Below are 25,623 nucleotides of genomic sequence, written 5' to 3'. Positions count from 1 at the left end.
TTTAATTTCTGTCAGGAATGTTTTGCTGTTTTCAGTGTAGGTCTTATACAAATTTTGTTAAATTTCTGCCAAAGCATTTTATATTTTTGGTGCTATTTTTCCTAAATTTTATTTTCTAATTGTATGATTCTGTTATTTAGACATAGAATGGATTCAGTTTTGTATATTGACCTTTTTTCTGCAATCTTGCTAAACTCACTTATTAGTTCTTACAGCTTTTTTGGTAGATTCCTTAAGATTTTCTATATTGTTGATAATATTTGTGAAAAAAAGACAATTTTTATATCTTCCTTTACACTCTTTATTTCCTTTTCTTGCCTTATTTAACTGTACAATACAGCATTGAATAGCCGGGGTGAAAGCACTGTTTGTTCCTGATACCAGGACACAAATCAAATACATTTCCTTCTGATATCAGCAGGAAAGCACTGAGTCACCATTAGTTATGAGGTTACTTGGAGGTTTTCATAAATGCCCTTTATCAGTTGAGGAAGTTCACTTCTAGATCTAGTTTCCTGGCCGTTTTTTTCTTTTTTAAAAATCATAAATAGGTGTTAAATTTGTCAAGTCAAGTCTTCCTATATTTATTGAGATGGCCATTTTTTTTTTTGTTTAGCCTGTTAATATGGTGAATTCCATTGATTAATTTTTAAATTTTTAAGCCAACATTGCATTCCTGGGTTAAACTCTGCTTGGATATCATATATTATCCTATTTGTATATTGATGGATTTGTTTTGCTAAAGTTTTTTTAAGATTCACTTTTTCAGCTTCCAGCTGTTACTTTACATTGAGTTTCTTAGACCATTCCAATGCTCGCTTAGTCCAGTGATCAGCCAAATACTTGAGGGAAATTTATATGCCAGTATTACTTCCTCCTTTCCAACTGCTGTGGCAGTCCTCAGCTCTGTTCTTTGCCAATAGGTGATGGGTTGGCTACAGTCCTGCCTTTAGAAATTGATATTAGGTTTAACCTAAATCCAAAAAAATACCTCTTGTGATGCTGGCAGAGATACATTAGAGAAGTGTTCCATACATTATGATACATTTCATAGTTGCCTGTTTTTCAAATCTTACATTGCTTAACATTTAAGTAAAAATATTGCTCACATATCCATTATTATCTTTTAAAAATATATTTGTTTGGATTCCATCTGAAGAAAATGATTTTTCTTAAGTCTTATTTTCTTTCTTTTACATGTATCAATTAACAAAATATTCAACAGCCTATCCAGATATTATACTTGATTTTGGACTAGCTTTGCTAATAAGTTCTTTAATTATTAAATAAAGATATGACCCAAAAGGTGCTAGAATACTGAGCAAGCAAAAAGTGAAACATTATTTATAGGAAATGCCCTAATTTTAACCAAGTTTTCTTCCTTTCTCTCTCCCACACTCCCTCACTCTTTTCCCCTCCTTCCTTTCTTTCCACATTTTTTTTTTTAGTGTTTTTTTTCTCTCTCTCTTTTTTTTTTTATTAATGTTATGATAGATTACAACCTTGTGAGATTTCAGTTGTACATTTTTGTTAGTCATGTTGTGGGTACACCACTTCCCCCTTTGTGCCCTCCCCCCACCCCCCCTTTTCCCTGGTAACCACCGATCAGATCTCCTTATCAATATACTAATTTCCACCTCTGAGTGGAGTCATATAGAGTTCGTCTTTCTCTGACTGGCTTATTTCGCTTAACATAATACCCTCGAGGTCCATCTACGTTGTTGTGAATGGGCCAATTTTGTCTTTTTATATGGCTGAGTAGTATTCCATTGTGTATATATACCACATCTTCTTTATCCAATCATCAGTTTCTGGGCATGTAGGTTGGTTCCACGTCTTGGCTATTGTAAATAATGCTGCGATGAACATAGGGGTGCAACGGACTCTTGAGATTTCTGATTTCAGGTTCTTAGGATAGATACCCAGTAATGGGATGGCTGGGTCATAGGGTATTTCTATTTTTAACTTTTTGAGAAATCTCCATACTGTTTTCCATAGTGGCTGTACCAGTTTGCATTCCCACCAACAGTGTATGAGGGTTCCTTTTTCTCCACAACCTCTCCAACATTTGTCGCTCTTGGTTTTGGATGTTTTTGCCAATCTAACGGGTGTAAGGTGATATCTTAGTGTAGTTTTGATTTGCATTTCCCTGATGATTAGCGATGATGAACATCTTTTCATGTGTCTATTGGCCATATTCATATCTTCTTTTGAGAAACGTCTGTTCATGTCCTCTGCCCATTTTTTGATCGGGTTGTTTGTTTTTTTCTTGTTAAGCAGTGTGAGTTCTTTGTATATTATGGAGATTAACCCTTTGTCGGATAAGTGGCTTGTAAATATTTTTTCCCAATTAGTGAGCTGTTTTTTTGTTTCAATCCTGTTTTCCCTTGCCTTGAAGAAGCTCTTTAGTCTGATGAAGTCCCATTTGTTTATTCTTTCTATTGTTTCCCTCAACTGAGGAGTTACAGCATCCGAAAAGATTCTTTTGAAACTGATGTCAAAGAGTGTACTGCCTATATTCTCTTCCAAAAGACTTATTGTCTCAGGCCTAATCTTTAGGTCTTTGATCCATTTTGAGTTTATTTTGGTGTGTGGTGAAAAAGAATGGTCAATTTTCAATCTTTTGCATGTGGCTGTCCAGTTTTCCCAGCACCATTTGTTGAAGAGACTTTCTTTTCTCCATTGTAGACCCTCTGCTCCTTTGTCGAAGATTAGCTGTCCATAGATGTGTGGTTTTATCTCTGGACTTTCAATTCTGTTCCATTGATCTGTGGACCTGTTTTTGTACCAGTACCATGCTGTTTTGATCACTGTAGCTTTGTAGTATGTTTTGAGATCGGGGATTGTGATTCCGCCGGCTTTGTTTTTCTTGCTCAGGATTGCTTTAGCAATTCGCGGTCTTTTGTTGCCCCATATGAATTTTAGGATTGTTTGTTCAATTTCTGTGAAGAATGTTCTTGGGATTCTGGTTGGGATAGCATTGAATCTGTATATTGCTTTAGGTAGTATGGACATTTTAACTATGTTTATTCTTCCAATCCATGTGCATGGAATGTCTTTCCATCTCTTTATGTCGTCATCAATTTCTTTCAAGAAAGTCTTGTAGTTTTCATTGTATAGATCCTTCACTTCCTTGGTTAAGTTTATCCCAAGGTATTTTATTCTTTTCGTTGCGATTGAGAATGGGATTGAGTTCTTGAGTTCTTTTTCTGTTAGTTCATTGTTAGTGTATAGAAATGCTACTGATTTATGCACGTTAATTTTATACCCTGCTACTTTGCTGTAGTTGTTGATTATTTCTAATAGTTTTTCTATGGATTCTTTGGGGTTTTCTATATATAAGATCATGTCATCTGCAAACAGCGAGAGTTTTACTTCTTCGTTACCTATTTGGATTCCTTTTATTTCTTTTTCCTGCCAAATTGCTCTGGCCAGCACCTCCAGTACTATGTTGAATAGGAGTGGTGAAAGTGGGCACCCTTGTCTTGTTCCTGTCCTCAGAGGGATGGCTTTCAGTTTTTGTCCATTGAGTATGATGTTGGCTGTGGGTCTGTCATATGTGGCCTTTATTATGTTGAGGTACTTTCCTTCTATACCCATTTTATTGAGGGTTTTTATCATAAATGGGTGTTGGATCTTGTTGAATGCTTTCTCTGCATCTATTGAGATGATCATGTGGTTTTTGTTTTTCATTTTGTTGATGTAGTGTATCATGTTGATTGACTTGCGGATGTTGAACCATCCCTGTGTCCCTGGTATAAATCCCACTTGATCATGGTGTATAATCTTTTTGATGTATTGCTGTATTCGGTTTGCCAAAATTTTGTTGAGGATTTTTGCATCTATGTTCATCAGTGATATCGGCCTGTAGTTCTCCTTCTTTGTGTTGTCCTTGTCAGGTTTGGGGATCAGAGTGATGTTTGCTTCATAGAATGTGTTAGGGAGTACTCCATCTTTCTCAATTTTCTGGAACAGTTTGAGGAGAATAGGTATTAAGTCTTCTTTGAATGTTTGGTAGAATTCTCCAGAGAAGCCGTCTGGTCCTGGACTCTTATTTTTGGGGAGGTTTTTGATTACCGTTTCTATTTCCTTACTTGTGATTGGCCTATTCAGATTCTCCATTTCTTCCTGATTCAGTTTGGGGAGATTGTAGGAGTCTAGGAATTTGTCCATTTCTTCCAGGTTGTTCAATTTGTTGGCATATAGTTTTTCATAGTATTCTCTTATGATCTCTTGTATTTCATTGGTATCTGTTGTGATTTCTCCTCTCTCATTCCTAATTTTATTAATTTGCGATTTCTCTCTTCTTTTCTTGGTGAGTCTGGCTAGGGGTTTGTCAATTTTGTTAATTCTTTCTAAGAACCAACTCTTTGTTTCATTGATCCTTTCTATTGTCTTTTTTGTTTCAATATCGTTTATTTCTGCTCTTATTTTTATTATTTCCCTCCTTCTACTGACTCTGGGCTTTGTTTGTTCTTCTTTTTCTAGTTCTGTTAGGTGTCGTTTGAGGTTGCTTATGTGAGCTTTTTCTTGTTTAGTGAGGTGAGCCTGTATTGCGATGAATTTCCCTCTTAGGACTGCTTTTGCTGCATCCCAAATGATTTGGTATGTCGTGTTCTTGTTTTCATTTGTCTCCAGATAAAATTTGATTTCTTCAATGATCCATTGTTTGTTGAGAAGCGTGTTGTTTAGTCTCCACATTTTTGCACCTTTCTCTGCTTTTTTATTGTAGTTGATTTCTAGTTTAATAGCATTATGATCAGAAAAGATGCTTGATATTATTTCAGCTCTCTTGTATTTATTGATGTTTGCTTTGGTTCCCAAAATATGGTCAATCCTTGAGAATGTTCCATGTGCACTTGAGAAGAATGTGTAACCTGCTGTTTTTGGATGAAGTGTTCTATATATATCTATTAAGTCCATCTGGTCTAATTTTTCATTTAATTCTATTATTTCCTTGTTGATTTTCTGTCTGGATGTTCTGTCCATTGGTGTTAATGGTGTGTTGAGGTCCCCTACTATTATTGTATTGTTGTTGATGTCTTCTTTTAGTTCTATTAAGAGTTGCTTTACAAATTTTGGTGCTCCTGTGTTGGGTGCGTATATATTTATAAGTGTTATGTCTTCTTGGTGGAGAGTCCCTTTTATCATTATATACTGTCCCTCTTTGTCTTTCTTTATCTGTTTTGCCTTGAAATCTACCTTGTCTGATATTAGTATAGCGACACCTGCTTTCTTTTGTTCATTATTAGCTTGGAGTATTGTTCTCCATCCCTTCACTCTGAGTCTGTGTTTGTCTTTGGGGCTGAGGTGTGTTTCCTGGAGGCAGCATATTGTTGGATCTTGTTCTTTGATCCACCCTGCCACTCTGTGTCTTTTGATTGGGGAGTTCAATCCATTTACATTTAGAGTGATTATTGAGATGTGGGGGCCTACCACTACCATTTTGTGTCTTGTTTTCCGGTTTTCTTCAATTTCCTTTGTTTCTCATCCCGTGGTTTAATCTGTTCTGATGAAGAGCTGCTACTCTCTGTTGTTGTCCTTCTACTTATCTCCTCTGCTCTTGGTTTTGTAGCCCCTTTCCTTTTTTGGATTTTTCAGGAATGAGGGTTTTCCTGAGGATTTCCTGAAGAGGAGGTTTTGTGGCAATGAGCTCCCTTAATTATTGTTTATCTGGGAAAGTTTTTATTTTGCCATCGTATTTGAAGGATATTTTCGCTGGGTAGAGAATTCTCGGCTGTAGATTTTTGTCCTTCAGATTTTTTAATATATCATTCCACTCTCTTCTAGCCTATAAAGTTTCTGCTGAGAAATCTGCTGATAGCCTGATGGGGGTTCCTTTGTAGGTTAGTTTCTTTTGCCTGGCTGTCCTTAGTATTTTCTCCTTGTCGTTGACTTTTGCTAGCTTCACTACTATATGCGGTGGAGTTGGTCTTCTTGCATTGATAAAGTTTGGAGATCTGTTGGCTTCTGTCACCTGAAGATCCATCTCTCTCACCAGATTTGGGAAGCTCTCAGCCATTATTTCTTTGAATAGGCTTTCTGCCCCTTTCTCCTTCTCTTCTCCCTCTGGTATACCTATAATCCTTACGTTGCATCTCCTAATTGTGTCTGATAATTCTCGGAGAGTTTCTTCATTTCTTTTTAGTCTTGCTTCTCTCTCCTCCTCTGCCTGCAGCAATTCTATATTGCCATCTTCCAAATTGCTAATTCTTTCCTCCATATTATCGGCCCTACTGTTCAGAGCATCTAGATTTTTCTTAATCTCCTCTATTGTGTTCTTCATTTCCAATATTTCTGTTTGGTTCTTCTTTATCGTATCAAACTCTTTTGTGACATAGCTCCTGAACTCTTTGAGTTGTCAGTCAGAATTGTCTCTTAACTCATTGAGTATTTTAATGATGGCTGTTTTGAAGTCATCATCATTTAGGTTATATATCTCATTTTCTTTGGGATTGTTTTCTGTGTCTTTGTTATTTTCTTTCTGTTCTGGAGATTTAATGTATTTTTTCATATTGCTTGATGTTGTTGATTTGTGCCTCCGCATGGAGATAGAGTTTAGTTGCTCCTTTCACTTGTTTCAGCTGCTGCGCTGGGGGAGCAGCTGTTTATACTGCACCAACCAGGAACCCTGTCCGCAGTTGCTAACTGGGCCTGGGCCCCTCCTCGTAGTCACAGTGGTCCTTTGGATTCCCTCCTCTGCCATGGGGGCCGTCACAGGGGGGCTTCAGGCTGCTGGTGTCTACTGTTGCAGCCCACCTAGATGTGCTCCCTCCTTGGGGTCTGCAACGGTGTTATGGGCTTTTCCAGCGGCCAGGGGTGGGGTCACTTATATTTGTCGCTCCGTTGCTGTTGGCACCCACAAAATCTCACTTGTCCACTATGGGTCGCAGGAGAGCTATTGGCATCTTCTACAGTCTGTGGTTAGTTCACCTAGCTATGCTGCTTTTGTCCTGGGGTCTTCCAGCCTTGTGGCTGCCGGCTGGGTGCTTTCTACTGGTGCTGTGCAGAGGCTTTCCCTGAGGCTGCTGTGAGCCTGTAGGGTTTCCCCCTAGGCTATGGAGCTGGGTCGCTGGGACTCCCCCCAGCCCCAGTCCTGTTCCCCAGGAACTTAGGGAGCCCTTTGCCCTGTCTTGGGGGGATAGCCGGAGATCCTGATTTCAGTGGTAGCTGGTCAGCTGCTACCCTGCCTAATAGTCTCCTCTCCGGGACCCTCCTGGTATTGTGGATGCTGGGCGTGGCCCCTCCGCTAATGGCAGACAGAGAGTTCTGTCTGCTGCCCGGGCAGAACTCTGGAGCTTCCCCTCCGGGGTGCAGAGCGGGCCTCTGGAGCTTCACCCAGCCCCAGTCCACTCGGAGATCTCTGGCAATCCCTAGCCCCACTGTGCCGGCAGTGGCAGCCGGGAGACCTCCGTACCCTCAGCAACTCTCTCTGGGACCCTCCGGGAGCCGTGAACACCAGGCAGGATCTCCCCGCCAATGGCGGGGAGAGACTTTCCCCGCGGGCCCAGGTGTGCAACTCCAAAGTTTCCCTCTGCGTTTAGGAGTAATTGCGGGGGGTTTAGGTAGGGTTCTGGTCACCTGTTTCCACCGTCGCTCCTCTGTTGTGTGCCCGCTCCTGCCCTAGATGTGTGTTGATCTTCTGGGGGCGTCCATTGGAAGAAAGCCACTTGTGGGTACTAGGCTGTTCGGTTGGGGTCGGAGAGTTTTCACCTATTTCCACATCCTCCGGGAGGAAAGTCCATCCGCCTTCCGATGTATAGTCGCGTGGGTATCTCAGACGTCCTGAGATGCTGTCTGGATATCCTTTGTTAAGCGATAAGTCTCCAAATAATTGTAGACTCGAAGGGGGAGAGACAAAGAGGACTACTCACGGCGCCATCTTGGATCCCCTCCCCTTTCCACATTTTTTTTAACACCTAACATTTGTTGAGTGCTTATTCTGTATCAGGTTTTGTTCTAAGAGCTAAAAATTTATTAACTCATTTAATAACTTACAATGACTCTGTAAGGTAAGTGCTATTTTATTCCCGTTTATAGTTGTGGGTGGAAACTGAGGCACGGAGTTAGTCTTTTTTAATAGATGGGGTAGATGTTTTTAACTCTCACTTTTACAGATGAGAAACTATAGTTTATTAAATACCTAATAAGTGTTAACTATCACTGTTTAACTTGATGTTTTACGTAATTTTTTTCATCGTTTTAAGTGGTCTAGTGGGAAAAAAGAAGGAACCATAGTTTAGTTTAAGTCATGGTCACCTAGTGTGATACTTGGGTAATTGGTGAGTCATGGTATTTTTACCACTACTCAGCTTTCTCAGCTGTAAAACAGATTGGATAGTTAATTACTACTCCAATATTTAGTAAGAAAACAAGGTGTTAGATACAAAAGCTTCATGAAAAATATAAATTGCTTTACAAAGGTACATGTTCCAATGCATATGAATGAACATATGATACCCTGGATACTTTAAAGAATTTGGTGGAAATAATTTTCAGTGCTTCAGGGAATCTAAGAGCAGGGGATAGTCAGAAGCAGCCCAAGGAAGTTTGAACCATATGGGGCCTGTGTTGGAAAAACGGAAAAAGTGAAAGGTTGATACTGAGCCAGGGCTCCATCTGTTCGCCACGAGATAAAAGGCCAAGCTGGCGGTGGTAGAGAAAGAACTTTAATAAGCTAGTGAATTGGAAGATGGTGGACTAATGTCCTAAAAAAAAAAACCCCATCTTAAAGGGAACTGATTTGGAAATGACTTATATAAGGCAAACAGGGGTGAGGAGGGGGCTCAGGAGTGTCAGGTGATGGATGACCACAGAACATTTGGCGCTTCTCCATAGCACATCTGCTGAATGCAACATTCCTGAGGAATCTGAGAGAAAATCTCAGTTACTTCCTTAACTGGGACAGAAGGAACAGTTTGGGCAGAGGACATAAATTTTCTTCTAACAAGTTATTCTTTCTACCAGTTACAGATTAGCTTGCCTACATGCAGTTCTAAGGGTTTTTCCAAAGCACACTGTGAGAATAAAATGAGAGGGGAGCATGTGGCCTTGGGGGCTGAAGTTCTAAGAGTCCTCTGCACTGGGCTGACTGTGTTTCATATTTCTTCATGGGCCGCATGTGCAAATTTGCGGGGGTGGGATTCCTATATGTTGCGTGCGGTAGATCTTTAGTCTGTGATGTGTAAAGCTTATAGTCGGTCATTGTAGTTTCTCAATGTTCCTGCGAGATGTTTAGGCAGAAGGCTGTCAGCAAGCTACCGCCTTAGAAGCTGTCCTCCTGCTGTTCTGCAAGGCAAGCTGGGAAACTTTGGTTACTTTGTTTCCCACATTAACCTTGTGTGTACAGGCACAGTTTCATCCTAATCCAGGGAAACTAACTCCTTCGTCCTCCATTTCACGGTCACTGTCTAGGCAGATTAATCATGTAAAATGAAGGAAAAAAAGAAAATAATTAAGAAATGCCTGTAGAGGGGATTGTGGATAGATGGGTGTCATTGGAAGTATGCCGAAAGTAATCTTACCAGGAGCCTCCTTGCTAGAGGAAGAAAAGAGTTAATATAAATAGTTTACCAACTAAAGAAAGATTTTAAAAAAGACAAGATCCTTTTGGTCAACAGATAGGAAAAACATTTGAAAGCTTTGGTAAAATACTTTATATTGTTCATGCAGCTGTTATAATAAATTATCCCAAAACTCAAGGTTTTTAATGCTCTTGCTGTCCTAGACTACATAATGTATGAACTGCAAACACAAAAATAAATTTTAAAACGTTCTTATTTCTAATCCTTTCATATTGTACTTGGCGAGTTACTTTCCCTTCATCCTCCATCATCCAGTGTCCTCAGCCTGTCCAATCTCACTTTCTTTCCATAACCACCCCTTCTTTGACTGTTCTTTTACATATACTCTGACTAGAGTCATTTTTCCCTAAGCCACACAGAATCATCATGCCCAACTTTAGTTCCACACCTCAATGAAGGATGCCCTGTTCAGAGGCTATCATGCACACGGTAGCATTTAAAAACAGGCTATTTGTTATTGTGCGGTGTTTGTAAGTCTCCTTTTCCCCCGTCCATCAAGATCAGAAATGCTTTTACCCATCAGGATGCATTACTTCTGCCCCACCTGCAAGCCCTTTCCACCCTTTCTCTGCTCCTCTCCCCGCCAGTTCCTAACTTTTCACTAAGCACAAAAGTGATACTTTGTTTATAAAATGAAACGTTTTTGAGACCTACAAAATCAAGGTGAATTGAGGGCAAATTTAACACTTCAGTTGTGCCTGTCAGCTTTACTATTAGGGAGAAAAAGATGGCGATCAGTCTTTTGACAAAATCAGTTGTTATGGAAGACAATGTACCTTGTTTCAGGAAGGGTAGAGCAGGAATAGAATGAGGCTTTCTTATTTGTCAGTAGTGTGAGTACAAGTTATATGCTGTCTAGATTTTAAAGTATATAAGAACCATATGGGTACGATTCTGTGTATTGTGTCCAGTCCTTCCTTAGAACAGTGAGTGCATTTGAACAATGTTTAAAAACACATTTCTAGTCATCAGTTGGAATTTATTAGGGCAGCATTGGTTTCCTTTTAAAATCAATTCTTGCTAGAGTTGTCTTGCTAGTTTAATGGAACATTTCAACTTCATTTGTTAAAATTTCTTGTAGCAACCATGCACCTTACTTTGGTGTTTTGTGAAGATAATGTAAAGGTAACATGATTTGGAAATTTTGGAAAGGAATCTCTTTTTCTTTTAAATTACATAGTTGGAAATTTTTTGGAGAGGCAATTTTACATGACTGAAATTGGTTAAGAGTGGGCTCTAAAACCAACCTGCCTGGTTCCAATCCTGGTTATACTGCCAATAGTCATGTGAACTTGGGTAAGTTACCTGTCTGTGCCTCAGTCTCTTCTGTAAAGTGAGGATAGTAATAGAATCTCCCTCCTAGGATTGCTGTGATGATTAAATGAGCTAGTGCCTTTAAAGTGTTAAGAACAATGCCATCTTCTGTAAAGTGAGGATAGTAATAGAATCTCCCTCCTAGGATTGCTGTGATGATTAAATGAGCTAGTGCCTTTAAAGTGTTAAGAACAATGCCAGGCCCAGACTAGTGCTCAGTAAGTGTTAGCTATTAAAGAAAATGTTAGGTTCCTCCATAATATTCTTTTTTTTTTCCTGCTGAGGAAGATTTGCCCTGAGCTAACACGTGTACCAGTCTTCCTCTATTTTATATGTGGGTCACCACCACAGCATGGCTGCTGACAAGTGGTATAAGTCCGTGCCCGGGAATTGAACCTGGGCTGCTGAAATGGAACATGCCAAACTTAACCACTATGCCACGGGGCCAGCCCCCATAATATTCTTTTAAGAAGAGTTATTCTATTTTTTTAAGTTACATAATCCTCCTTTGACTAACTTGTTAGAGCATTGATGATTTTTAGATTTAAATTTAATCTGGGCTGTTATCAAAAAGTGGCTGAGAGACAGGGTCCTCTGTGCCCTCATCAAGAAGATAGAGAAGTGCAGTTTTTTTCTATGATTGTCAGTAAGATTAATTTCTGGCAGTAATAGTAGAAGACTTAAAACTGCAAATAGGGGGCCACCCTGGTGGCGCAGCAGTTAAGTTTGCACATTCCGATTTGGTGGCCCAGGGTTTGCCAGTTTGGATCCCAGGTACAGACATGGCACCCCTTGTCAAGCCATGCTGTGGTAGGCATCCCACATATAAAGTAGAGGAAAATGGGCACAAATGTTAGCTCAGGGCCAGTCTTCCTCAGCTAAAAAAGGAGGATTGGCAGCAGTTAGCTCAGGGCTAATCGTCCTCAAAAAAAAGAAAAAAAGAAAAAACTGCAAATAATAGCTCCAGGCATTACATTACACATAAGACAACAGTGAACTCCTTGTACCTCCTAAACACACAATCGAGCTGTCGTTTGCCCTGGTGAAATTACAGGTGCATCTTTCCAATGGCATTCACCCACAGTTTGTAACAGTATTAAAATTCCCTGTGTGTAAGAGTGAAAAAGCCATTTTTGTATTGAGAGTTTGCAGGGTGGACGTCTTGAGAGAATGTGGTGGCTAGGAGTTGAGTGATTAATTCATGTAGTAGTCTAGGCTGTAAATAAACAAGTTAGTCTGGGGGGGGGGTGGAAATTATAATCCTAAAGAATATGGGAGGTAAAGCACTCAGAATTTTGTAGTGAGATCTCAAAGAGCACATGCAGCATGAGCGTGGGAGAGAACTAGAAGGACAGAAACAAGAGTGAGGCACTGTATTCAGTGTTTTGGAATAATGACAAAGCTCAGGTTGTGGCTAAATTGGGGAGCAGTGAAGTCTATTGGAGATGAGATCATGCAGCTGTAAGATTTATGATCTTGTCTACCTGGATGGTGAAATCTACCAGGATGATGGCAGAAGTTGGGTTTGAGATGTGTATACAGATATTTTTGTACGTTTAAGGCCAGGAATCAGATTTCAATGAAAGTGGCAGAGTAGCTGGGAAGCCAAAGATAACATCAATTGAAGTTACAGATGGTGGTTAAAAAGCTGGATATTATCAGTTTCAAAATGGGGCTTTTTGTATGAGGGCAAAAGAGTAGTAGGTGGAATCAACAGCAACAGTTAATTAATAAGTAATCCTAGACTTTAATGACATTTTCTGGACACTCCCTATTTTCCTGTTTTGCAGATGGTAAATCTGGGGGCTAGAGGAGGGAAGTGGTCAAGGTCACACAGCTACATAGCTCGTAAATAGTAGAATCAATATTTAAGCCCAGGTGTCTTTACACTATTCCACCTTTGTTGGTCATTGAAGCTGAAATTGTTTATTATTTTAATTTTCATAATTTGGGTTGAAACCACGTTTTAGAGCTTTTGAGTCTCCTTTTGAAATTGGAACATATTCTTACACATATTTTATCATTTGTAATAGAGTGATTTTTAGTATTTCTTTGTTACTATTTTTTCCCATTTTGAAATAATGAAGCCTGAGCTAGCATAATACTTATTTCATCCATTGCTGCCTTTCTCCTTTACTTGACCTTACTAAGTAACAGATTCGTTTCTGTTGTCTGCACAGGGATGTTAGAAATTTGCTGTTTCCAAACCTCTTCTATAGGTTAAATAATTATTCTAATTTAAATAATTGGCCTTTCTACAAAAAGAAAAATATGTCTGTGGCTAACCCTGGGAATCTGAGAATTCTTTACTTTGAACTTTCAGCACCACTGTTCGTTTTTTGAAGTCCAGCTGTATTGTTTCACCATGCAGCAGTCACCCTATTGGAACAGTATAATTTCAAATTTTTACCTCCTTTTTATACCTGGGGAGAATTAAAAGCAGCATATCTCATTCTAAACAGTGGGCTACCCACATCTTCTAGGCTGAGGAAGTAAAACCTAAAGGGAGACAGAGAAGACAATATCTTTCATTTTCAGTATCTGAATTATATAATAATGGCCTAACTCCTCTCCCTCGATAAACATTTCTGTTAAATCTGAATCAGAAGATAGAGCACTTTCTACTGGAGCTTTTGCTTTGTATTAGTAATTGGCACTTTTTAAAGTTGTTTTTATAATTTTGCTCTAGAAATGATGCAGTTAGCATCTGTTGACAGTGTGCTTTAATGGGGTACACTAATGTTCTACATCCCTCCTCTTTCGCAGAGTGATTTTGGAAGCAACATAATTTTCAGCGATCTGAAAGGCTGAGTTTGATATATAAAAGGAGTTACCATAATGAGTAACATAACCAGTCTTATTTCTTGTATCCTCAAAATGGTACTTCTGCCCTCTCTTCTACCCCCTTGTCCATCTGAGTTTTGTTTCTGCTCTGGAAAATGGAGAAGGAAAGAGAAACTAAATACGTGAGGAGAAAAAAAGTTTATCTGACTCTTCTTCAGACTATTTTCATTGTAGTCCTTCAAACTTGTAGTCCTTTAAATTTCTTAAAGTATGTACTATTTTATAAAATATGTATTTTGATCCTTTCGCAAATATTAAATTTACAGTATTATCTTATTCAGTGTTACGGCTAAATAAGTAGTAGAAAAATCACTGATTTCTCAGGAGCTAAAAATTGTTATTTTAAACTTTCATTCATTCATTCAATTTATTGAGAAACTACTACAGCTGATTACACACATTTGGTGTCACTTTTTTGGATAGGTTTATATAGTCAATTATTTTCTAAAGAAAACAAGAAAAAATGTTATATGTTTATTGACACACTTACCATTTTGACATCCATCATTCCATCTAAGATCTGAGTTTCTATTTAGTATCGTTTTCATTTTGCCTGAAGAACTTTTCTTCAGTATTTCTTGTAGTGCAGGACTGCTGGCAGTGGATTCTTTCAGCTTTTGTTTGTCAGAAAATACCACCTCCATTTTTGAAGGATATTTCCACTGTGTACAGAACTCAGGGTTGACAGATTTTTTTTCTTTCAGCACCTTTAGATACCATTCCATTATTCTCTAGCTAACATTATTTCTGATGATCTCAATGAATATTTTTATCTTAGTTCCCTTATTTATATTATTTTCCCTCTGGTCACTATTAAGATTTTCTCTTTATCACTGGTGTTGAGTGATTGATTATTATATGTCTTGGTATGGTTTTCTTTGTATTTATCCTGCTTGGGATTTGTTTAGCTCCCTGGATCTATAGATTATAGTTTTTGCCAAATGTGGAAAATTTTCAGCCTTTATTTCTCCAAGTAATTTTTCTACCCCTTTCTTCTGGGACACCAATTATACATATGTTAGCATGCTAGATATTGTTCCACAGCTCACTGAGGCTTTGTTCTTTTTCTTTTTTTCTCAACTTCCTTCTGCTTCTGTCCTTCATTTTGAATGGTTGATACTGCTATGTGTTTAAGAGCATGCATCGTTTCTTTGGCAACTAATCCCATTCATTTAATTTTTCATTTTGGGTATTGTATTTTTTAGCTTTAGAAATTCTGTTTGGTTCTACTTTTGTGTTTTTCATTTTTCTCATTATACTCATTTTCCTTGAAATTTTTAGGCATATTTATGCTGTCATTTTAAAGGTCTTTATCTGCTAATTCTATCTTCTTTGTCATTTCTGAGACTTTCTATTAACTGATCTTCCTCCTGGTTATCTTTCTGTGTCTTTTTTTTTTTAAAGATTGGCACCTAGGCTAACAACTGTTGCCAATCTTCCTTGTTTTTTTTTTTTTTTTAAGGATTGGCACCTGAGCTAACAACTGTTGCCAATCTTTTTTTTTTTTTTTCCTGCTTTACTTCCCAAACCCCCTGGTACATAGTTGTATATCTTAGTTGCAGGTCCTTCTAGTTGTGGGATGTGGGACACCACCTCAGCGTGGCCTGACGAGCAGTGCCATGTCCGTGCCCAGGATCCAAACCCTGGGCCACTGCAGCGGAGCACATGAACTTAGCCACTTGGCCACCGAGCCGGTCCCTTTCTGTGTCTTTTTATGTGTAGTAATTTTTGACTGCATGCTGTGAATGTCATGTTGTTGAGTGTGCGTGTGTGTGTGCACAGGCTTGTGTGTATTTTAATTTTCCTTTGAACTATGTTGAGTTTTGTTTTGGCAAACAGTTAAGTTACTTGTGGATCAACTCAATCATTTCAATGTTCATTTTTAAACTTTATTCTGATGAGTCTATCCTTTACTTTGGGGTTAATTTAACCCTCCTACTAAGGCATGGCCTTTCTGAACTCTACACTTGAAAGCCCTGGATGTTCAACGAAGCTGCTTAAAGTTCACTTATCTCCCAGCCCTATGTGAGCTCTGGGGATTGTTCAGCCTACAGCTCCCTGGCAGTGGTTCTTTGCCTGGCCTCATGGAATTCCACCCTAAACAGGTACAGCTAGATATTTGGGCAAAGACTCAAGGAGAGACTATGCAGGTCTGTGGAGCTCTATTTCTGTATACTTTCCTCCTTGGGAGAACTTTCCTCACAAATTCCTCAGCCTCCCCAAACTCTGATCTCTTTCTACTCAGCTCAGTGAAAATGCCATATTTTGCTTGTATTCCTCCTCCTTATGCCACAGTCTATATAGTATATGTGTATAGTATATAATGTATACTACAGTATGTAGTATGTGTATGTATATAGTACATAGTATATAGTACAGTATATAGTATACCTATAGTACCTTTGGGCAAAAATCTAGGGTAATCTTAGGGCTCATTTCATTTGTTTTCTTTCTCAGGGATCATTGTCCTTCCCTGTCTATTGTATAGTATTTGAAAATAGTTGTATCATATATTTTACACTGTTTTCTTGATGTTTACAGGAGTATGGCATGTCCATCATGGCTGGAAGCAGAAGTCCCTGCTAATTTAGTTTTGATTCTGACTTACTTTTAGTTAAGTGGGCACTTAGTTATTAGAGAGCCTGTCCAGCTGATTATGCAGGGTGTTATAGGGCCATGCCTCTGAGATTTGGGCTTTGATGTTGACTCACCTGGTATAGAATCCCAAGTAAGCACAGGCTGGGCCATCCTAAATGTCAGTAAGATTACTAGCAAGATGTAGCAATTTTATTAGATTACTCTCTGTTTAATTTAGGGCTACTGAAGTTTTAAAAAATGTTCACGTTTTGCTAAACTCTCTTGAATCAGATTCCATTCTTGTAAATCATGTTTTCCTGATGTGAATTGATTTAACCGTGTTGTTAATTACTATATCCTTTAAATTTTTAGGAGCAGCATTTCTTGCTATTACAACCATTTATGCTGAGACTGGGTCAGGTTTTGTAGTACCAAGTGCTTCTGCCAAAGCAGGAGTGGAAGCTATGAACAAGTGAGTATACTATGTTAATCTTGTCGCTAAAGATAAATAATGTACTTTGGTAACTCATGGAACTAAATTCCTGCATTCTGGTCTCTATCCAGAGAAAAGTAAAACAGATTAATTTGGATTAACCTGAAGACAGACATTCTATCTCCTGGATAAGTCTATAGCAGCACTGTCCAATAGAACTTTCTGCAATGGTGGAAATGTTCTATAAATCTGCGTTATCCAATAGCCACATGTGGCCAATGAACCCTTGAATTGTGGCTACTGTGAATGAGAAACTAAATTTTATTTAATTTTAAGTATTTTAAAATTAAAATTAAGTACCTGCATATGGCTAGTGGCTACCACATTAGATAGCACAGGACTACAGCTTTTTTTTTCCCTCCCATGTATCTACTAGTGCCACCCCTGACCTCTCTTTTTTTTTTTTTTTAAAGATTTTATTTTTTCCTTTTTCTCCCCAAAGCCCCCGATACATAGTTGTATATTCTTCGTTGTGGGTTCTTCTAGTTGTGGTATGTGGGACGCTGCCTCAGCGTGGTTTGATGAGCAGTGCCATGTCCGCGCCCAGGATTCGAACCAACGAAACACTGGGCCGCCTGCAGCGGAGCGCGCGAACTTAACCACTCGGCCACGGGGCCAGCCCCACCCCCCCCCCCCGACCTCTCTTAAACACACCTTCATCCTTTTATTGTACCTACTCTGCAAGATTAATAGGACTAACATAGACCAGTGACCACTTGCCAGGTCCTGTGGCCTTTTCTCAGCAGCATATGATTGCTTTTTTTAACCTGTTCCCCATTGGCCTTTTCCACTGTCTTTGTTGTAATGTAGGTTCTCATCGTGGCTTACTTCCTTCTTTATTTTTTAATCAATTTTCCTACCAGAGTTATCTTTCTAAAAGTATGTATCTGTTTATAATACTCCCTAGATAAAAAACCTTAGATCATTTTTTTGTTAACTCTTTGGAATAAAAACTGAAACTCAGTATCACATTCTAAATAGACTTATCCCTGGCCTTTGTTTATTCATTGATTTATTTGGTAAATATTCATTGTGTGCCTTTTATTGTGCTAGGTATCAGGGATAGAATAGTGGTAGAAGTAGGAGAGTCCTCATCCTCACCTGAGCTTGTATTCTTATATCATTACCCCTGTGCTTTAATTTCCACTAGACTGGTCCATATTTCCTTAAAGGTACCATGCATTTTCATATTTCTATGCCTGGATTATGCTCCTATTGGAAATTGCTGTGATAATTTTCCTACTTTCAAGGCTCTCATCATATCGCCTACTCTGGGATATTTTCTCCCATTTGTCTGGAACAGAATTAATTATCCTCTACTTTGTGTTCCCTTAAAACTTTGTTTACTCCAGTTTAGTGAGAAGACTAATACACTAATAAATAAATGCCATCCAGTGTTATGTAGTCTAAAATGAAGGTCATGTACCAATATATAGTAGGGGCACAGAGAAGGGCATGATAGACTGCTTTTTAACATATCATTAAAGCTATCTGACTTCCTCATAGAATGTGAGTTCTGTGAGGAAAGGGACCAAAGCTTATGTATCTTTCTATATTCATTGCTTAGCAGCATCTGGTCCATAGCTGGTGCTCACTGCTTTCTAAACTGCACAATTATTCTTTTTTTCCAGTAGTCTCAAAGTACTTTTTAACATTTAAATCAGTAATACACATTTGTTTGAGATAAAAAGACATGTTACTTTACTCAGAAGTTGAATCTTAGTCTGAATAGAGATAGTTACCTTTTTGAAGGTCAGATGGTATTGGAAATAAGAGGTTGGAACTTGACTGTTTTGGCACCAGTTGTCCAATATCAATATTTGTTTTGTTGGGACCTTTGAATCTTGTTAAAGCTTTCAATTTCATGTCCTTTAAGGACTGTGGTTTTGTGCTGCTTTTTAATTTTTTTTTGTATTCTTATGTAGTGTATTGCACATAGTAGATGGTCAATAAATGTGTACCTTCCTCTCCAGCCTGAGTCCCCATCGACTCTTGTCTCATACTTTATAGTACACCATTGTACCAGATGAGGCCTTGTAGGTCTCCAAATGCTGCATGTTGTTTGCGCCAGTGTCCTTTACTCATACTGGCCCATATGCCTGGGCTGTCTTCTTTCTCTGTCCTACCTTCTATTATTTTCCGTCCTCTTTTCTTTCCCCTTGCCTCCCATAACAAAGCCCCAATCCTTCTTCAAATGTCAACTCAACTATCACCTGCTCAAGGAAGCCTTCCCTCTCACTCTCAGTAGACTTAGGTACTTCTCCCTTTAAGCAGCTGTGACACACATTATGTAACTCCCAGTATAGTAGCTAGTTCATTATACAACTAAACTGACCTCTTGAGAGAGAGGGACTGCACTTGAGAGCAGGGACTACCTTTTTTTATTTGAGGGTAAACTGCATTTATGGAGTGTTGGCGCCTAGGAAGTACACAATAAACATCTGTTGGTAGAAGAACAATAATGGCTAACATATATCTAGTATATTGTGTTTAGCATCTTAACATGCAGGGCAAGCCAGTGAGGTGGATTCCTTATCATGTTGCAATAGTTCTTCAGAATGTAAGCTGGTTTAACGAGAGCTAGCACTGGAACACATTTATCTGGTCACCTCTGAGCAGAGTTGGGATGACTTTTCCTCTAGGTAGATTTCCTTAATAGATTGCTCGGTTTTTCAGAGGATGCTATATACTCTGTTCAGCTTTGTAATTCTTGTAAGATATGAAGTTACTGCTTCCCTAGCAATTTGGAGTAGGTGCACTACAAGTACATGCCCAGGGTAGGTATTGTCATGAACTCTGCCAAAAGCATCACATAGAGAAGCAATTTTTAGTATGATTTGCCTGAAAGAGATGTAGGCCACCCATTTCTCTAAAATGCACCTGTGGATTAAGTCAGATTAACAGACTGCTTAGAGCACATGCCCCCTATCCTGTAGAATTGGTTTTACTGTATTGGCCTTTGAATTGATGCTGTCAGGCCAAATTAATGGATATCACATTAAACTTATCCCTTTGTATCTATTGAAAGGATACAGTATCTTAAGGACATTATTATATTAGATAATTTTCCTTTTATAAGTCGTCTTGGAAAAAATTTTTTTTGTCAGAAGCAATTGTGCTTCTTCAGAGAAATTAGCTTGCTTTTTCCTTGTGGGCGCTGCGAATTGTGTAAATGATTAGGCTTACCTTTTTTGCATGGTGTCATGGAAAGAGTAGATACAAATTTGTAAACTGTCTATTACAATTATATGGAATGTCACAATACATTTAGGTATTGGCTTCATTCCTGGCTCCTTTATATTTCCTTATCCTTGTTTCTTTTCCTTCCTTCCTTCCTCTTTCCCTCCTTCCCTCCATCTCTCTCTCTCTACTCCTTCTGTTTCCCTCCTGGCCCTTTCCCTCTCCCTTTCCTCTGCCCCCTCTTCTTTATTTGCATCTTATGTATTCTTTTGAGTTACCATAAGTTGTTTTCTGAAACTAGATTAGGTATATACACACAAGTATACATACAAATATAAATTCTTAAAGTAAGTTTAGATAATAAAAGTTAGACCTATCTGTCAAGTAGGCTTCAAGTTTCCATGTCTGCCCTTAGTGTCACATTTTCCTTCAGGGCATTTAGTAAGATTTTGTCAGGTTCCTATTCCTCTCAAGCTCAGTTCAACAATTCTATTAAAACCTAGTTAAACATGGATGTGGTTAATGTTTGAACTCTCTATGTAATCATCTCTTACTCAATTAGACCACTTGTGATATTGCAAAATTGTAATCACGTGCTCTGTAAATAAAGTTATATTGAGCTTCATAAATGCACAAACTCCAGAAAATGTGGAGGAGGGGCATGAGTCTCTCACTTTTTTGTGCTAAGTAATGAAACCTACTCTGAAAATATGTATTGATATTGGACTTGCTTCTAAAATGTGAATAGTGGGTAGTATAGCATAGTGATTAAGGACCCTAAAATGTAGATGGAGGATAGTGTAGCAGAGTAATTAAGGGCACAAAGTCTGGAGGTAGACCACTTAAGGTTGACTCACTAGCCATATGACCCACAGCAAATAATTTAACCTCTCTGTGACTCAGTTTCCTTGTCTGTAACATGGGGGAATAATAATACTGCCTGCGTGTTGGGGTTGTAGTCTCTGGCATGGAGTAAGCATGCCGGTACTTTTGGTTATTATTATTTTTAACATATAGTGTAATATTTTAGCATCTATGTTTATTTTAATTTTTAGATCTCTTGCAGCTGAATGGGGTAAATATGGAATGCGATTCAATGTGATTCAACCGGGTCCTATAAAAACCAAAGTAAGTTTTAGTTTGCTTATTATCACATTGTGAATGATTAAAGAATGAAACAGTGATAGATATATTCTGATTGTTGTTTAGGACTTTCCAGGGATGCCTGAGTTTGGAGCATTTTATTTATCTGTTTAACCTATATTTACTGAGTGCCTACTGTATGCAGAAATACTGAGAAAGGTACAAAACATTTGTGACAAAGTGCTTGCCATCAAGGAGCTTATAGTCTAGCAGTAGGTATATGAGTTATACACAAATAACAGGCATATAGTTTTAAAGAGATCTAAAGAAAGTCAAAGTACAGAAACTCCCTAGCAAGCACTGATGGAACCAGAATCGGAACCGGTTGCTACCCTTTGTCTCTGCTACTTTATCCCTGCCCAGGGAGGGCTCACACGGAGTGAGTGCTTGCTCTGTCTCATACATGTGTCATTGAAGAAAACTGGCACCTAGACTTCCAGACACTAGTACAGAAAAATCCAATCGTTTTTATTAATCAGTGCTTGTACGTACTTTATCTTGGTCTGCTCTTTCGCATCATTAACAGAAGACAGAAATTATTTGGTAGATTTAGTTATGTTTTTTCTCTCTCTGGGATCTACTTGAATTAATATTCCTACATGCTTGTTTTCTTCCTTTCCTATTATTTTGAGGAAAAAGGAGAAGAGGAATTTCCTCTTATATATTTCCTACTTGAGTCATTTTTCTTTGTTTACTAAATCAAATGACAATAGCACCTCCACCTCCATCACAAATAAGCTTGTACATATTTCAGACTACTTTAATATTTAGTCAGGAGTCACTTAATGATGGGGATACATTCTGAGAAATGTGTCCTTAGGCAATTTCATTGTTGTATTTTGCGAACATCATAGAGTGTACTGAAGGGGAACAAAATTTGCCACTCTAAAATGTTTCTCTTTAACCTGAGGATTATTTTAGGCTGATTTTTTTTTTGGGGGGGGGTGAGGAAGATTGGCCCTGAGCTAATATCTGTGCCAATCTTCCTCTATTTTGTATGTGGGACACTACCACAGCATGGCTGGATGAACCGTATGTATGTCCGCACCTGGGATCCAAACCCAAAAACCCTGGGCTAATAAAGCAGAACCCGCAAACCCAACCACTATGCCACTGGGCCAGCCCTTAGGCTGATTATTTTTACGAAAAAACAGACTTAGAAAGTTTTTCTTGTTACTTCCCCTTTACCTGCCTAAAAAATTCAAATAAAAAATATCTGTCTGAAGAAGTGAGCTATCACCTTAGCATAACATGAATTAGGTGGTAGATAGGGAGGAATCTAGAGAAGCCTGTTTGTCGGGCTCCCCTCTGTGTTCTTCTGTTTCTGTGTGGCCAAACACTTGTTTTCCAAATGTTTGCTCCTTTTCACCTACCTGTGAATTGCCCTCCTTCCCTTTGAAGTCTCTGACTCTACCGACCCCCAACATCTTTTGTCTTCAGCTGAAGATGGTTGTTTTTTTTTTTTTATTAATGTTATGATAGATTACAACCTTGTGAGATTTCAGTTGTACATTTTTGTTAGTCATGTTGTGGGTACACCACTTCCCCCTTTGTGCCCTCCCCCAACCCCCCTTTTCCCTGGTAACCACCGATCAGATCTCCTTATCAATATACTAATTTCCACCTCTGAGTGGAGTCATATAGAGTTCGTCTTTCTCTGACTGGCTTATTTCGCTTAACATAATACCCTCGAGGTCCATCCACGTTGTTGTGAATGGGCCAATTTTGTCTTTTTTTATGGCTGAGTAGTATTCCATTGTGTATATATACCACATCTTCTTTATCCAATCATCAGTTTCTGGGCATGTAGGTTGGTTCCACGTCTTGGCTATTGTAAATAATGCTGCGATGAACATAGGGGTGCAACGGACTCTTGAGATTTCTGATTTCAGGTTCTTAGGATAGATACCCAGTAATGGGATGGCTGGGTCATAGGGTATTTCTATTTTTAACTTTTTGAGAAATCTCCATACTGTTTTCCATAGTGGCTGTACCAGTTTGCATTCCCACCAACAGTGTATGAGGGTTCCTCTTTCTCCACAACCTCTCCAACATTTGTCGTTCTTGGTTTTGGATGTTTTTGCCAATCTAACGGGGGTAAGGTGATATCTTAGTGTAGTTTTGATTTGCATTTCCCTGATGATTAGCGATGATGAACATCTTTTCATGTGTCTATTGGCCATATTCATATCTTCTTTTGAGAAATGTCTGTTCATGTCCTCTGCCCATTTTTTGATCGGGTTGTTTGTTTTTTTGTTGTTAAGCAGTGTGAGTTCTTTGTATATTATGGAGATTAACCCTTTGTCGGATAAGTGGCTTGTAAATATTTTTTCCCAATTAGTGAGCTGTTTTTTTGTTTCAATCCTGTTTTCCCTTGCCTTGAAGAAGCTCTTTAGTCTGATGAAGTCCCATTTGTTTATTCTTTCTATTGTTTCCCTCAACTAAGGAGTTATAGTGTCTGAAAAGATTCTTTTGAAACTGATGTCAAAGAGTGTACTGCCTATATTCTCTTCCAAAAGACTTATTGTCTCAGGCCTAATCTTTAGGTCTTTGATCCATTTTGAGTTTATTTTGGTGTGTGGTGAAAAAGAATGGTCAATTTTCAATCTTTTGCATGTGGCTGTCCTGAAGATGGTTTTTAAGGTGAGGACTTCAGCTATTTTGGCAAGTAACTTGGTTTTCCTGGGTTTCTCCCATGTGTACATGTTATTAAACTTTTGTTTGTTTTTCTCCTGTTAATCTATCTCATGTCAATTTAATTCTTAGACCAGCCAGAAGAACCCAGAAGGTTAGAGGAAAATTTCCTCTTCCTCTGCAGTACTTACGCAAACCTAGATGGTATAGCCTACTAGACACCTAGGCTATATAGTACTAATCTTGTGGGACAGCCGTAGACTATGCAGTCTGTCATTGACCAAAAAGTCATTGTACAGTGTGTGACTATAGATCTTCTGATTTCTCATACATTCCAACAATTTTGTGAGGTAGCCAAGACAGTATCCTCATTTTACAAATGAAGGAACTAAGATAAAAAAGTTGCATTTTCTAGTGTTTTTTTAAAGCTCAGTATTAGGTAAAATGACCTGTTTTGAGCCAAAGTGAATGTGGAAGAATTTGGCAAAATTCTCTGTTGCTTACAAGGTCTAAGGTATGAACAGGCTGCCATAGTAACATTCTATTTTATGCAAATTTGTTTCTTAAATAGGAAAGAGGTTGCATTAAAAAAAATGCAACTTAACTATTTTCTTAATTTCTAAGGGTGCCTTTAGCCGTCTTGACCCAACTGGAGCATTTGAGAAAGACATGATCAACAGAATTCCCTGTGGTCGGCTAGGAACTGTGGAAGAACTTGCAAATCTTGCTGCTTTCCTTTGTAGTGATTATGCTTCTTGGATTAATGGAGCAGTAAGCATTGTTGTTTCCCTTGACTTTTGGGAGGTGGATTTGGGGGGGAGGCATATTGTGGAGCCAGTCCTGACAATATTGAATGTAAGTATGATTTAAAATATTTATTTAGCTGTAAATAATATAAAAATATTAATATATACTGTTTAGCTTATTAAATGTATTCATTGATAAATTAATTTTATTAAGTGCAAATTACTCTATTTAGACATGCCTTTAAGATGACCTTTAAGATTGGGTACAATTTGAAATTGTGAAGATGATGGAAAGAGGATTCTGAAGAGGGTGAATCAATTTAGGTTTAATCATCAGTTTTGTCTTTAAAATTTGGGCTTTGATTGAAAGTGCCAAGGAGGTATTCCATCCAGTTAGGATGGGAAAATGGTTAATAGTTCTGAAAGTTTTTAAAAGGAGTTAGTTTCAGAGTTTTTAATATTTTTTTTCAGGTCATTAGATTTGATGGTGGAGAGGAAGTACTTATTTCAGGAGAATTCAACAGTCTGAGTAAGGTAACGCGATTTTATGTATATAATATAATATGAGCAGCTGGGATACTAAACTTTAAAAATATACAAGAACCATATTAAATTGACTTTTTCTTTTTGTGTCAGGTCACCAAGGAGCAGTGGGACACAATCGAAGGACTCATCAGGAAGACAAAAGGCTCATAAGACCACTCTGGCCCTTGTTTTGGTTACAGAAAAAGTCAAGGAATAGAAATGATACAAACTGTCTATAATCTTTCATGTATTTTCAAGTCTAATAAATTGTTAACCAACAGTCATTGGGTTTGTATTATGTGCCAGACCAGTAGAGGGTAGGCATTGTATATTCAAGGATAAATAAGATGGGATATTGTCCCTTCAAAAAATTTTAAAAAATAAGAGGGAAGTGAGTGAAGGTTTTGATAGAGGTAAAAAGTGCTTGGAAGTGCAGAGAAAGGAACAGATATTTGTAACCTGGAAAAATCAGGTGAAACTTAATGGTGGAAGTAGCATTTGACTTACATATTAAACGATGCCCATGGTGATGGGGCCTAAAAGAAAGTAAAGGATCTACAGTACATTTAATAGACTCTGCCTT

The 25,623-nt window shown here is 38.4% G+C and overlaps 1 protein-coding gene across 2 annotated transcripts in view; it reads left to right on the top strand.

The window, feature by feature from the left end:
• The window catches only part of DECR1 (2,4-dienoyl-CoA reductase 1), a 44,734-nt gene extending 19,414 nt beyond the window's left edge, over nucleotides 1–25,320 (top strand). For both annotated transcript variants that reach the window (XM_046642236.1, XM_046642237.1), the window contains 5 exons: nucleotides 16,692–16,791; nucleotides 21,048–21,120; nucleotides 24,394–24,540; nucleotides 24,987–25,049; nucleotides 25,152–25,320. In XM_046642236.1, the coding sequence (XP_046498192.1) occupies nucleotides 16,692–16,791; nucleotides 21,048–21,120; nucleotides 24,394–24,540; nucleotides 24,987–25,049; nucleotides 25,152–25,211 (443 nt within the window). In that variant the 3' untranslated portion in view covers nucleotides 25,212–25,320. The remainder of the gene's footprint in view (nucleotides 1–16,691; nucleotides 16,792–21,047; nucleotides 21,121–24,393; nucleotides 24,541–24,986; nucleotides 25,050–25,151) is intronic.
• The last annotated feature ends 303 nt before the right edge of the window (nucleotides 25,321–25,623 follow it).

Source organism: Equus quagga, chromosome 16 (genome assembly GCF_021613505.1).
Source record: "Equus quagga isolate Etosha38 chromosome 16, UCLA_HA_Equagga_1.0, whole genome shotgun sequence".
Taxonomy (NCBI): Eukaryota; Metazoa; Chordata; class Mammalia; order Perissodactyla; family Equidae; genus Equus; species Equus quagga.
Note: the sequence above shows the minus strand (reverse complement) of the source record. Positions and strands in the feature narration are given on the sequence as shown.